Here is a 15,491-nt window from a genome sequence, read left to right as displayed (position 1 = left end):
TGGTTAATGTATAAGAATATGACAAATAGCGCAAATAAGCGGCACACAAAATAGAGCATGAGGACAGGCGCTGTCCGTGTCCTTGCTTGCGTGTGACGTTTATTTGCGCTATTTATCATGTGTCATTTATTATGTAAGGCAGAATCTTCGGGGGCATGGTTATTAAAAGACATAATTTATGTTTTAGCCATATTCAGAGGCATTACCGATGTTGAGCACCATGAGTTATAGCGTAAATGTAAAACTACAATTCCCAAAAAATAACAAGGACGGTGACGCGACTTCATGCAAGAATATTTGTAGAGGGCCCAGCAGCTATCCTCATTAGATGAACACACGGCTACCCTCTACAACAAACAACAAATGAAGCTTCATTATAAGAACATCAAAAATAAAACTCTTCGTACACTTCACGTTCCAGACAATCTCAAAACGCAACGAAACTATGCATTCTTCGACGCATACATTTAAATACCATCCTTACTCCTGCTCGTTCCTTTACCGAATCCAGCCCCCACATGCTCCTATTGTCACAAACCCTGCGCTTATTTAAAACATTGGGTTTTCTCCTGCCCCATTGCACTTCATACCACACATTTTCCAAACTCTCCTTCTTCAACATGGTGAACTTGGCTAGCCTCGGACGAACTGATGTACCAGTTGGCGTCAACGCACCTGGCCCGCGACATCCTCGACGCTTGAAGGGACAGACAACCGATTATTGAGCAGTGAATGTTCCCCAGCTAATATAAAAACCAGCATTTTATACAGTGTAGAAACTTCAAGAGTTTCTAAATGAACAGGCGAAGATAATTTTATTTTCGCCCTATCATTTTTGAAGTCTGAAAGGTGGTGACAAAATTTTAAGCTACCTTACGTTTCTCGACCGTTCCGTCCATTTCAACCCGTGATTTAGAAGCCGCATGAAGGAAAAGAAAAGGGTGGAGATGACTGATGTTGTAGCCGGAGTCAAGTTTTTATATACCTCTTTTAATCTCACGTGCACTTAAAAGTAGGTTGCAGCCACGGCTCGCTCGCGTGATAGCCACTCCCTCTTCGCGGGACACGTGTGGCTGGTAGATCAGAAAATTGCAACGCCAAAAGTTCTAGGGCGCTATCGGCAAAATCGTTTTGGGTAAAGGTGGTTTAAGTGATGCCCTTTCATTTGGAAAAAAGAAAACATACGCAACAAAAATCGGTTGTCTGTCCCTTTTTTTGCTACGTTGTGATAAACCTTCTCTCCCTCCTCCTCCTCCAGCTATAAAATCACAACAGGCGCGATATCTTTGTGCTTTATTCCTCCTCGTGCCACCCTTTCGCCAACACCTCAATTGCCACGACCGCCATGCTCCCCTTGTCGTCGGCGTGAAGCAGTGGTAAAGCGACCTGTTATTGTTCCATACGTGAGCGTGTAACTCACAGGCGTGAGGAAAAAAGAGGGGCGCAAGCTCTGTTAAACTGGCTTTTCCTGGCCATATCATGACGTAGATATGTAGCCGAAATGGGCACAGGGAGGCACATCTGATCAAATTAGGAAATCCCATCCCTCAGTAAACGTACCCTGAGAACCATCGAGTCTACCAAAGTAGCATCATCTGTTGGTGCTGCCGCCATTACCTCTATGGCACTAAAAACACAAGGAACATTATGAGTGTCGTTTTATCACGCATATTTAAGCAATTGCTGTCATCAGGAGTGGTGCCACCAGACTAGAAAGTTGGTAAGGTTTCTTCAGATCCAGAAAAGGGTGCATCACCATCCCCTATTATCCAACTATAGGTGTCAGCTTTATATGTCCAAAGCTAATTTAACACATAATTTACGCTGCTGTAGCCATTTTTTAACCAACAATCATTTCTTTCCCAAACATCAACACGTGTTTATAAAAGGAAGCTCATGTAACTCACCGTTAGTAATATTTTTAACGATATATGTTCCGGTGTTGATGTAAATACCTGTCGATGCATTGTTTCATGATTTCGTAAAAGCTTTTGACAAAAAAGTTCGTCATCAATGGCTATTCCTAAAACTTTAGCACATAAACCTTAACCCTGTTGTACTTAACTGCTTGAATTCTTCTTAAGAAACCGAAATGAATTTGTGAAAACTAGCCATAGTCACCATTGGTTTTTTGAGCGCCACATGCACTATTCCTGCCGCTCTTCATTTCTCAATTATAGTAAGGACCTGCCAAAAAAGATTTTCTCTGATGTAAGGCTTTTTGCCGACGATTATATGATTTACCGTCCCATCAACAGCGACTGTAATGCGCATAAGCTTCAGTCAGATATAACTCTCATTACGGAATGGCACGAGAAATGACTAATTACCTTAAATTCTAACAAAACGTCACTAATCTTCTTGAATCGCCGCCAGCTGAAACACACATTACATGAATATTTCCAGAATAGGTCAGTTATATTATCGGAGTTCACATACAACTACTTGACCATTAACCTTTCTCACAACCTCTCGCAAACCGGTTACATAACGCGCAGAACAAACGAAGCTAACCGTTTCATCGGCTGCATGCGTCATAGCCTCTGAATCACCCCAGTACCTGTAAAAATACTAGTACGTATGTGTAGTTTGGGACCCCCGTCAATCTGACCTTTCAAAATGCATTGAATCCATCCAGAATCGTGCCGCTAGGTAAATTTTTAATGTGTACTTATATAGTGTGATAGAACTATCCAAATATAAACTGCCAAATCTTGAAGCACGGTGGAAAATTACCCAAATATGTCTATACCATAGATTATATCCCGCATCGCTTGGTAACTGTCATTACGCATGCCCGCCATCACTCACGCCGTATAGTCATACAAATCACCCCCCGCACGCCCATACTTGTACTCATAGTCATTCTTTCTTTATTCAAACAGCCATAGACTGGAATCATCGCCCCATAGCCGCAACACACCACTCCAATGCAACCAATTTCAAATCAGCCATCAAACGCATCATCCTTCCCGAAGATTGTCCACCTCATGTAATACCCCTCCATAGGATATCTTGAGCAAGCAATGACTAAACAAATACATATTTACGCGAGATGATGACGGCAAGATGACATCCAATTGTCTGCAAATAACAAGCGTCTTGTCGGAAATGTTTCCACGACCGTGTCTACTAATCGAAAAGTTTACGTATATCCGTGCATTTATTTTTGTTTTGTTTTTTCATTTACACTTAGATAGGGTGATCCCAAGGGTACGTACGGGAGCTTACGCAAGGCCACGACGCTCGGCCAAATAATTTTCTTCATTACGCTGCATTATTTGTACTTTTGATTAGACAAACCTGGACTTTTCCGCAATTTACCAATCTTGAGTTCCTAGCGAGCCTTTTTTTTGTGTTAGCTTAACCAAAGAAACAAAACAGAGGCCATCAATATTTTTGTGATTATAAATTGCCGTACTAATTTATTTACAGATTTAATTGACTTTTGTTTCACAAGTCGCTCATGACTGCTCATAAAACATAGAGGTACCTAACTCCCACTTACATAACATAGGAGGACCTAATACAACAACAGCGCCGTCCTCCGAGAGTGAAAAGGAAGTGCAAAGCTATTTGTTTAGTCTGCAATTATTTCAACGGCAAGCATCGCCGAGTTTCACTAGTCCATGACGGCCGCTTCGATGACGCGCGTCGGCCTACTGAACCTTGAAGCGTCGCGACTTACATGGGTGTCTCATTAGGACTCATTAAAACAAACTGCTCTTTCTTTCGTCTGCGCGGGACCACTCATACTGAAACTTAGAAGCATTAGATCACTTCCTAAGGAAGTCGTGGGTCCCATAAGAGAAGATTACGATTTCAGCCCGATGCAAAGAAAGGTGTCAGCTTACCCTTTCCGAACTTTATGTTTATTTTGAACAACCAACTATTTTTGTGGGGGGTTTTCTTTGTAGAATTTCAGGCTGTCTGATTATAAACGAGAAATTGAGACGTTAGTGCAATTATTTCTTGCTTTACTCCAATAGCGTTTAATATCTGGCAATTATATTTTTACTTCAAGCAAAAAAACACTTCGCGGGTTTTTCTCCATTTCAGCCAACCTTGAACCCGCAAACGAAGAAAGCTTTGAGGGCGAGTATTCGTAGACTTACAGATATATCGTCTAACTAGAATATCGGTTTTTTGCCCTCCCCGACGCCTTGTCTTCACTGCAATTTTTGTTTCAAGCGAAGCTTCCATTGACTGGCTTGTGTCGTAGAAATTTGCGATGCCCTTCAGAAAAACCAATCGTCTGAAGAATAAAACATTTCGCGAGGTCGAATAGAAGCTGGGTCTCTCGCGTCATGGAGCAGACTTTGATCCTATCGCACCATTCGGACGAGGTATTCATATGCAAAGCGGGTGATTCTTCATCTGGTGTGTTTGTATGCTTTTTAGGATCGGGTGAAGCTCCGACACTGGGTTGGTGGTCTTTGGTTTGCGTTGAGTAAAGTGTTTCGGTGGGGTTAATAGGGTATCGGTTTGGGTTTACTGGGGATGGGTTTTAGTTTGGTTAAGGGTTGTTTTGGGGTTTGGGAGCTTTCGTGTTTTTGGTTCGGTTTATACAGATTTCTGACATGATTGGCGCACGCTCCTGTATGTTTAAACAATGGTTTGGCTATTTTTGGCTGTGGCTCTCAGCTTAATAAGAAACGCAAGAATTATTATGCGTTCAGCAAGAAGGGTCTTTGAAGAACAGCTCTCAGGATACCGGCGTTCTGTTTTTCTTATCGACGTGCTAGGGAAGATTTCGTGCTGCTCTATCGATTCGCGTCGCCAGGATTCAAAGGAGAAAACTATCTTGCAATGCCTTTGCAGGTGTTATATCGGCCCCAAAGGCTGTTCATTACCGAAGGTTACCACAGGTCTTCAATTGAAACACCACCGCCCCATACAATTTTATCCTGCAAACTTGATAAGTCGTTCATAACTGTGAATAATCTCCAATCCAGGGTGTTCTTTTTTTCTATTACCCTTTATCTGTTATCTTCCATTGCTTCCTTTTTCCTGCTTTTTGTTCCTCCTATCGCTCGCACATTTTCTGACATTGTGAGTAATATCCCAGTTTAAAATCCTGTTTTTCTTGCCACGGGATCACATTTAATATTTGTCAGCTGTTATCATCCCGCACTGCGCAACACATTTCACCGTGTTTACGGTAATTTGAGCCTGATGCTTCATAAGCTAGCTTTACTGATATTTGTTTGTGTTCTGACAAAAGCTTGTCCCAAGCCAAAACGTCAATAAAATTGCCAACCGAAACCCAGCCGAAAAAAAAAAAAATCGGCGCAGCTTGCACTGCTGGTGCCATTAGGCTGGAAAAACAGCAGATCGAGCTGGCGGCCCCTCTCCCTTCATTCGACGGCTGCCTGGTGCACCTCAGATTTATTTCCGAACTTGCCGCTGACAGTTCTCCATAGCGGGCAGGCTCCGATCGTTTTGTCCGCAGTTTTTCATCCCTTTCTCCCAAGGCGGACTGCATTCGCACGCGCTAGGAACCGCTGCTACCGGCTTCGCGAGCTCTGCGTCTGGAGTGCGAACTCGGAACTTTTCGCTCCCCACTTGAGGCGTGAACGCACGTGAACTAGCGAGGAGAAGAGCACGCGAGAAGTGAGGCCACGAACGCAATCGCATAGTCGCCGGTTTCATAAAGCAAGGCACCCAGGTTGATACCGACCACGGCAAGCGTTTTGCCCCTAAGGTCGTCTCTTTTTGTTTTATGCAGCGGCGGTCTGCTAATTGCTTTCTGTTGGGCTTAATTTTCGGGGTTACGTGGTCGCCTTTTCGTTCTTTTAATATTTATTTCCAACCTAACATGCACATATGGGCGTTTGCCTTCCCCTTTCGTATTATTGAGGCCTGGGAAGGCAAGATGGAATGATTTTTGCACACTATCGGCGACTAAATTTGTGGTTAGGTTTATTTATTTTTCCGATTCAGAATTAACCGATTTGGTAATAACACGGGTGAACATTCCTATTTGGCCTTTTTTTCTAGGTGTTGCGTACTGCGTGCCAAAACAACTTTTTTTTTCTTTCTAATTGGCTGCACACGTTATTGTGCCCCACTGCTGCAAACCCCGTACCCCTTGTGATTTTGGAATACCCTAGTGGTTAGGTTGCTGGTTTTACGGCGCAATGGATCCAGGTCCGATTCCCGGGGCCTTCGTTTTTTCTTGAGGCACGCACTCCCAACACGTGCTCGTGGCCTCCTTGCCTAATCGCCACTCTCCCTCACACTTCGAGGGTTTCTTTGAGCGACGGGCGGATAACGCTCGGATTAAACAGTTCCGCTGTTGAAAAGACATAATGGTTTCCAGTTCACAAAAAAAAATGGTTCGGCGGTCGACCCAACAACATTGACTGCTTCATTAAATGCTTATTCTCCTCCTCTTGGTCATTCACTGTTGATAACGAGGGTTTCGTCTCATTCTGTCCTTTTCTCTTTCACGCAATATCAACTTCGCAATCTCTCGCGCATTTTTCCTCCTCAGGTTGATCAAAACGCCGTACAAACTCTCTTCATGGTTCCAACAGATGGAAAAGATTTCACACTGGTATTGCGATGACATGTTGCTGATGGTCGCACAAGCAGTATGCAAAGCGGGGCAAAAGGGAGACCTCATCTAGGCAGCCAGCAGGAGGTGTGGAACTCCAACTTTTCCCTTCTTCGCCATGACTGTGCAAGCAAATCGGGCCGTGAGGTTGGTGCAGCGCGTGCGATCAGGGTCCACACTGCCTAAATTGTAAATATGTCTGCTTGTGGCACCTTAAAAATGTTGAAATATTGGCTGGTTCGTACATAATCCTAACGATAAAAACAATAGCTTGATGGACCGTATACAGGAGAAAAAATGCTTTATTCCTCCGTCATAAGAATCAGTAAAACACGAAAGTGAAATGGGCAGCGAAATCTGCAGCTCAGCATGATTTGAAGGTCGGTGGCTCGGTGCCTCTTAAGTTCAGAAACCACCGGCGAACAATGCTGCCCGTACACGGGAGATCACGCGTTCCCGGGTCTCGAGCTGACAGCATGGTCAGCCCGAACTTCACTGGTTCGGGGTAAGGGTACAGTGTGGTAGTGCTTTTCACGTGAAGTCCTGCTGGCGGGTCGCTTCGGCAAAGGTGTACTGGCGTCCTTTCCGCGACGGATATGACGACAGTGAAATCTTGCGGTATCGCGGCATCAAGCACTGTCGTGTTAAACTATAAAAACGAACGGCCCTAAGTATAACGTACTCTTTAGTACTGAAGGTTGCTTCCCCGCAAGAAGACCCTGTGTACACGGGTGGAACCTTTACAGGCTGCTTGTTCGTTGTACTGACGTCACTTCCGTGACCGATATGACGTCAGCGAAATCTTCGTGTATTCGGGAATAAAACACTTTCGTGTTAAAAGAGCCGCACAGTGGCACTACGCAAGCAAGCATATATGATTATTTTTTCAGGTAATCTTTATTTATTTGTTTATTTATTTATTTATTTATTTATTTATTTATTTATTTATTTGTTTATTTATTTATTTATTTATTTATTTATTCATACTGTCAGTCCATTGTTGGGCTATTACAGCAGTGGAAGGGTACAATACATTTTTGTTACAGGAATAAAAAGAAAGTACATTTCCCGAAATGCAAACACAAAATACTCTTGGGAAATGCAACATGGAGGCCACAATAACATGCGCTACAAACACAGGTGATGACATGGTTCACTTCTGGCCAGGTCATTTAGCGCGAACGTGTGTGCCTTTCCGAATTTCGAGAAATTCATTTATTGATGACGTCCTTACTGCGGCGTCTGTTAACATATTCCATTGCTTTATTGCTCTAGGAAAGAAACTGTATTTAAAACAGTCATTACGAACAGTCGGAGGCGGGATATACATGCTGTGACGATTGCGAAAATGTTCGTCGGGCGATATGCGAAAGTATTCATTTTTGTCAATTTTAACATGGCAATGAATAATAAGAAAAAGAAACTTCAATCGGTCATATTCAGTTCTCAAGAAGAAGGAAGTTCAGCAAGTTCACATAACTGGGTGGGAGAGTGGCAGCGACGATATTTGTTAAAAATAAATCGTGCCGCAAGCCCTTGAATCTTGTCCAGTTTCGAATGACTTCCGGAAGTCTACGGGTCCCACGCAACTTTAGCATATGCAATAATTGGTCGTATTAAGGTTTTGTGCGCCAAAGATTTTACTTCAAAGGTGGCATTGAACACATTTCTTCGAAGTGACCACAATGCTTTTCTGGCCTTACTGCATACATAATCTACATGTTCATTCCAACGCATATCAGATGTAAACTTCAAACCCAAGTACGTAATTGTTTATACTTTTCTCAACGGCACACCTTCAATGCAATAAGCATAATCAATAATACTTCGTTTCCTAGTAATGGACATGTACACAGTTTTTTGTGTGTTCAAAACCATTTGCCAGCTGTCACACCAGTTTTTTTTTTTTATTTTTTAGTTCCGCTCTAAACAAGCAAGGCAATCCCCATGCAATGAAAAAGAGGCAAACGAAACGAGGGGGGCCGCAGAGAATAAGATTCTTAAGCACACCACAGGGGTATAACGGAAGACACGTGCCAATGCAAATTTGCAAATGTCAATTAAAATTTAAAAGATTGTCATCTTTTGAATTTAGAGGTGTGCCCAGCGCTGGACCCTAGACATTTCAGTTCATGGATTGCCACTAGCCACTAGAGTCTTTCGTACTATAGTCTTCCGCACAGGAAAAGCGGCTCTTAATTCACAGGCGGATGGAACGCCCATTGGTGTGTGCGCGAACTTAACGTGGAAATATTTGTAGATCGTTTGGGTGTTCGTACGCAGGAAGATTTTTCTTCTTGTTTTGACGTTATAGTAAGCTCGGTACTGAAGATGCCGCGGGTCTTGGTCAGCGCTGTTGTCCTGCTGCATGCTCCTCCTTACTCGCTTGTTTTGATTGATTGATTGTAGGGTTTAACGCGCCGACGCAACGCAGGCGATGAGGCGCGCCGTAGTGCAGGGCTCCGGATTACTTTTGGCCACCTGGGGATCTTTATCGTGCGCTGAAATCTCGTACACACGGGCGTTTTTGCTTTTCGCCTCCCTCAGAAAAGCGGCCACCGCGGCCGGGAATCGAACCCGCGACCTCGTGCTCAGCAGCGCAACGCCTTAGCCACTGAGCCACCGCGGCGGGCTACTCGCTTGTTTTGGGACTCTAAATGTACCGTGACGACAAAGCACAAGCTTGCCTCATTTTGAAAGAACCGCCCTTTGATGACTCACTTAACTCTATGAGGCATCAGGGACGTCGTTTTCACGACAACAGATAAGAAACGCTAAAAAATTTCAATTTTTTGCTACACATCGTTAGCAGTGACGTCATAGGGAACTAATAAGACCGCTTACTTGTGTGCTAACTCCTTGTTAGCATTCAAATAGTACAATAAAACGAAAAAAGTGGTGGCAGAAATCATTTCTCTTGCGGTGGCTTTATGGAGGACGCAAACACTGCGCGAAAATGAGGCTGAAACACATTCCTTAATATATGGCCTAATTGTTTAAAGTTGGTTTTAAAATAGCAACACTTTTATAGGAAAAAATGAGTATTTGGCTAAAAATTGAATGTACACAACCGATGTCGCATTATTATGGGTGAGGATCAGGCCTCAATGATAACAATGATAGCGTTTTGGTTTCCAATCAGAAATGTTCTGTACATCTTAAAATGTTCAATAGCCTAACAACGCTTCAAGGGGAGAATATACAAAATATTGTAAACTTCCACTTACGATAGTTGTGCAAACCTCAGGATCGTTGGCAGTGTTCCGCATAAGTGTAGAGGTGAAATTGGATATCATCCCGAGTGTACCGACAATGAACCCGGGCAGAAACTCCGCCACCGCCACCATTGCCGTTCTTTGTGTGTGGCATTCACATCCACGAGCGACTGAAGCCGAAGTAACTTGAGCGCAGAGCGTACGCAGTTATTTTCTTCAAGGCTACAATAAGACAAAAGGATGGCGTGAGCAGTGAAGCAGTCGGGAGAAGTCCTTGTGTGAGAGAAGCTTCGATGAATTGCAGGTGCATAGATGCGTGCAGCCATATCTGATACGCTGTCTTTCCAATGAGCTTCAAAATAAATGTAATTTCAATTAACAAGGTCATGAAGACAACATGCTAGCTTTGTTTGTTAAAAAGGCTGCTTTTCCGAATAACAATTACGAGATATTTTTTGAGAGCTTCAAACAAATTACCCACATAATGAAGAAAAGAGGTAAAGCAGTGTCGACTCTTCAGCCACTTTCAAGCGATTTATCTAGGCCGTCACTGAATTTTTTTGTACAATAGGCGGTCACCGAAGAAAGGACTGGGGATTGTAGCGGGGCCTCTTGTATCATTTGATGGTATCACTTGAATAATAACGCGCGATTGATTGATTGATTGATTGATTGATTGATTGATTGATTGATTGATTGATTGATTGATTGATTGATTGATTGATTGATTGATTGATTGATTGATTGATTGAATATGAGGTACGCGTTTAACGCACTGATGCTACATAGGCGATGAGGCACACCGTAGTGGAGGGCTCCGGGTTAACTTTGACAGCCTAAGGATTTTTAACGCCACAGAAATATCGAACACACAGGCGTTTTCGCTTTGCGCTTCCATCGGAAAGGCGGCCGCCGCAGCCGGAAATCGAACCTCCGCCCAACGCGCAGTTACTCCGCTTATTACCATTGTTATGAAATTGCCATCCCACCGCAGGCAACCAGTTGTTACGTACGGGAAGGCGTTTCCGAAACGGGCCTCCGTCGCCTCCGTCATGCGTGAGGTAGCGTGGTGGTGAGCGGCCAGCAAAGGTCGCTGCCTTGGTGACGACAAGAAGCCGAAGGAAAACATAACTGGTTTACTGCATAGCGAGAGATGGGACGGAGCAATACGGGAACAATATCCTTACGGACCAGATTACAGTACAGGAATGCAGCATAGCGACCGCATGTATTTGCTGCTCCAAAACGAATGAACTATCCGCCGAGAGGGCAAGATTTATAGGGAGTATTCACTGGCGGCCCATCCGCGCTGCCGCAAGGCCTTATGGGAAGGGCTATTTGGCGATTTGCCATAACGTCGGCGACAGTTGTGGGTGTGTTTGTTGGTTTGTAGCGTGTGGGTGGTGGTTTAGTTTATTGTACTTTAGTACTACGTACACTGCTACAACCCGCCGATGCGAACAAAGGGGGATGGAAAACGATCATCTGTTGAACTTTTCTTGGGCGCCTTACGCTGTGCGCCGATAACGCAGCGAGACGAAAGACATGTCGATGAAGCGTCGTGCCGAGTGCCCTCGGGAGTGATTTCGTTGTGTCAAAAGCGGGGGCATCAACAAACAAGCAACACACCAAAGTTTACAGCGATCATTTCGTTTCTGGTAAGCACGTGCGTGCGCTGTTTTTGTGTATGCCAAGCGCGCGCGCTGGCGTGGGAATCACGCTGCCACTGGGCCGAGCTTCCCACTTTGCGTCTCTTGCGCAATCTCGCTGTGCTTGAGAGCAACACAAAATGAAATAAACGATGACGTCTGGTCCTAATGTTATGTATGCGCGCTAATGGTTTTGCGTTGAGTAATAGCAGGGTTTAAAGTGTGTCCGCATAATTGTTACTACTCACGACGTGAACAAACAATTCGCAGCCTCACTTGTAGAGCTTAGGTATTCGCAGTTGTATTATCAATCGCAAATGTATCCTACAGTGTTCCCCTGGCCGTAATCACCTGCTTTGCAACCACCGTTTTTTTATGTGATAAGTGCGAAGCGACGGCAGCTTGCATGCTCTACGAAGAAGCTTGAAACGTAAGCTATTATGTACAGCTCGGCGCTGGGTACATGAAACCCATCCATGTCCTGATCATTTCTCCTGTTATCGCCGCCAACATTCCTGCAGGGATATTATGCTGCTTGATGGATGACAATAACTCAACACTGGGCTCTAAGACGAAACCTAGACTACGTCAAAGCTCCTTCGATTAGGTATTTGCACGTTCTTTCCTGCACAAGGTTGACACATGGTGTCATGGTGGCCTGCCTAGTGCTTTAGACTGGTGCAGTACTTAGTGAGGTGGATCTTCTTCCTTTCGTGTGTACGAGATTTCGGCCCACGTTAAAGATCCCCAGGTGGTCAAAATTAATCCGGAGCCTTCCATCGCCTGTGCTGCGTCGGCGCGTCAAACCCCACAATCAATCAATCAATTCTCTCCCTTTTGCTTTATCGCTGTTTTGAGTTTATTTGCAACAGCAGTACTCAAAAAAAAATACGACGTTGTGCCCAAATGCTACCTTGTTATGGTAAAAAGCATGACAAGGCCATTGTGAAAATGTGCTAGCTAAACATGCGAATATCATTACGAGGCAGTTTTTGTTTTCTGACACAGGAAGTTTACTTCCTGTCGCTGTAAATGAAATCTCCCTAAAAGGACGTTGTTGTTTTGTAGTAGATGGGACAGAGGTGCTATTGACCTACGTACTCCACCATTTGACGATATTGTTTTGTATCCTGAGTACATGACTTGGGACAAAACCGGATTTCACCAGCTGTAAACATCACCTAATACAGTATTGGCTGATTGACTAGTTGCAGCTAGAGTCCAATGGGCTTAATGCGGTGCTGTTGCGCCATCAATATTTTCATTGCCATAACATATGATGCAAGGTTAGGAACTCTTGTGCAACGATTTTGGGCACAAATGACGTTCTCTGAGAGCAGACAAAAAGAAGTGCTACGAAGCTGCAGGCCCTAGGTCAGTACTGCAACCTTCCAACACAAATTGTCCATATCGCAATCTGGATGGATGTGTTGACATCGGTGACACAGGCAGACATCACAATGTATTACACTAAATTTTTCATGTTTCTTCCTTCTTTGGTGGCTGCCCTTTTGTTTACAGGGCCCTTAGTCAGAACTAATATCCTTGTGCAAGATGTAGACATATAACAGCCAGTTTATAACAAAATTGTGTAGCTCGTAGTTGAATTTGGAAAAAAGACGTGCAACTATACCCCTGTTTACAGAGCCCGTCCACTTCTCTGCCACTATTGCTTGCCATGGACATAAAAAAGGCATACGAAAACGTTAGCCACGGAGCCATCTTGGAAATTCTCCAAGGCCTTCTTCTCCCGGGCAAGGTTTGCTCTTTCCTCCGGAACTTCCTCACCAAAAGATCCTTTTCGGTTCGCATTGGCGGGACGAGTTACGGTCACTTTACGCCTGTCCGCGGAGTGCCTCAGGGATCGGTAATCTCGCCCTTCCTTTTTAATGTTATTATGTTACCACTGGCCTGGCATCTCGGCTCTATGCCTGACATGCACTTTCTGATGTACGCGGATGACATCACAGTGTGGACTGTACACCCAGACCTGACTCGGCAAACCGCGTGCCTCCAACAAGCCTTGTCTGACACGCAGAAATGGTGCGAATATGCTGGACTGACACTCTCCGTCGAAAAGACAGCTATTCTGCCTGTGGCCAGTGCTTGGGGCCGTCGCCGACTGGCGATGTCTCCAATCGCATTGCAACTCTGCGGGCGACCCGTACGCACTGCCACCTCACTTCGCGTGCTTGGATTAGAAATTTATGCGTCTGGGTCAGCGTCTATGTGGATACGTTCAGCTCGCCAAAAAGCGGGACAGATTCTCCACCTCATCCGACGCATCTCACAGAAGTCTGGTGGCTCCTGTTCCAAAATGGCCCGTCTACTGGTGCGGCCTGTACTCCAGCCTCGGCTTGTTTACCAGGCACAATTCCAACACCTGAACCAGGCGGAGTGGGCTCGACTTGAGGCAGTTAACCGAGCCGCAATGCGTGCAATTACCTGCCTCCCTAGGATAACACCGATCCCGGCTCTTCAGGCTGAAGCTCAAGTTAGCACCTTGGATGAGCTTGTCCATCAGCGTCGGTCCGCCCGCATGCATAAACTCACCTTTGTTGCTGAGGCAGCGGCGTTAGGAAATTACATGGGTCGTTCACTACCCACATCTCCAGCCTGCGTCGTTACCAGGCCACCTTGGCTATACCACCAGGTGACCGACAACAGGCCACTAACGCGACTTCACAATCGATGCAACGGACATACTGATACGCTTTTCGCGGTCGCGCAAGAACTGGCGGCTGAGTCTCAACCCCAGGTGGTGCAGGCATTTGTAGACGCTGGGGCCAAGGACTACGTGCTGACGACAACACTACAATGTCCTTCCCACCCAGAGGCCTGTCAAACGTGCTTCTACGAAACACACCGCACCCTGCCGTCTATGCTGGCTGAGCTTACGGCCATCCGGGACGGCTTGCAAGCACTAACTCCTGCTCTTCATCAAGCCCCTGGAGGTACTACTTTACAAATTTATACAGACTCCACGGTGGCCATACGTGATTTACGTCGAGTGAATAACAACTCGGCTATCTCGAGGGACATTCATGACATACTGGATACGTACCCCTGCCCTCTGCGGCTCTCGTGGGTCCGGCGAAATACGCTTCCCGCTCACATTGCGGCGGATGGTGCCTGCCACACTGCATTTGTTCCACGACCATTGCCTTTACTGACATTAGATACCCCAGGACAGTTTTTACAAAAGAAAGAAGATCTTCGTCGCGCCACACGAGCTCTAATTCCACCGTGTGGAACGGACCTCCCTAGCCGACTCGCTCGCTGGGAGGAGGTCTTGCTGCGAAGACTTCGTGTTGGTGTAGCCCTCTCTCCCGCTGTTACCCGGGAGTGGCCACCACGCTACCATGCCCCGTTCGACCAGAGCTGCCCCTTTTGCACAGCTCCTGCCGAAGATGCCGACACAGAACATTTGCTGTGGACGTGCCCTTCATTGCAAGCGGCCAGAACACGACACCTTCGAGGCACAGGCCTCCACCCTGGCAGACCACCTGACCTCCATCGGTGGATATGGGGACCCCACCACCGCTCCCTCCTTGCGTTTGTTCGCGAAACGGGAGTTTACCTATACTTGTAGCATAGTATTTATGCCAACGGGCATACTGTCGCAAATAAAAAAAAATTAAAAAAAAAGCTCTCCCCCCCTTTTCTGCAGGTCGGTCAAGCGACACCGAGCATTGTGGAATGACGGCGGCTCAATATTGCGTATGTGCACCCACTGACATTGCAAAGGGGCCAGAAAAAGGATACTTGTGGCACACCGTAGGCATGTGCGGTTGGGCATTTCGAACTGTGGTGGCAGTTGTAGCATATGTTTCCAAGTATTTATATTGGCAGGCGATCTTTAGTGCAAAGACGTAGTCTAGCAGAAGGATCCCAATGCTGCCAAGTTCTTTTTTTTTTGGCTTTCCCGACAGGGAGTCATAACTTTCATTTGTGAAGGCTGGGGTGGCAAGACAAGAAACAGGAAGATGACTTTAGGGTAGGTGGAGCCACTAACCCTACTAACTCGCTAACCTATTAGCCTAGACATCTGTGTCTGTTATCTATGAC

The 15,491-nt window shown here is 45.4% G+C and overlaps 1 protein-coding gene across 2 annotated transcripts in view; it reads right to left on the bottom strand.

The window, feature by feature from the left end:
* Positions 1-10,129, bottom strand: part of LOC144149031 (lipase 3-like) — a 50,164-nt gene extending 40,035 nt beyond the window's left edge. The window contains exon 1 of one of the 2 annotated variants that reach the window (XM_077680575.1): positions 9,787-10,129. In XM_077680575.1, coding sequence (XP_077536701.1) covers positions 9,787-9,906 — 120 coding nt within the window. In that variant the 5' untranslated portion in view covers positions 9,907-10,129. The remainder of the gene's footprint in view (positions 1-9,786) is intronic. The other variant, XM_077680574.1, reaches the window with a different exon arrangement.
* Positions 10,130-15,491: the final 5,362 nt, after the last annotated feature.

Source organism: Haemaphysalis longicornis, unplaced genomic scaffold (genome assembly GCF_048455015.1).
Source record: "Haemaphysalis longicornis isolate Haplotype H1 unplaced genomic scaffold, Haemaphysalis longicornis Haplotype H1 scaffold_8, whole genome shotgun sequence".
Taxonomy (NCBI): domain Eukaryota; kingdom Metazoa; phylum Arthropoda; class Arachnida; order Ixodida; family Ixodidae; genus Haemaphysalis; species Haemaphysalis longicornis.
Note: the sequence above shows the minus strand (reverse complement) of the source record. Positions and strands in the feature narration are given on the sequence as shown.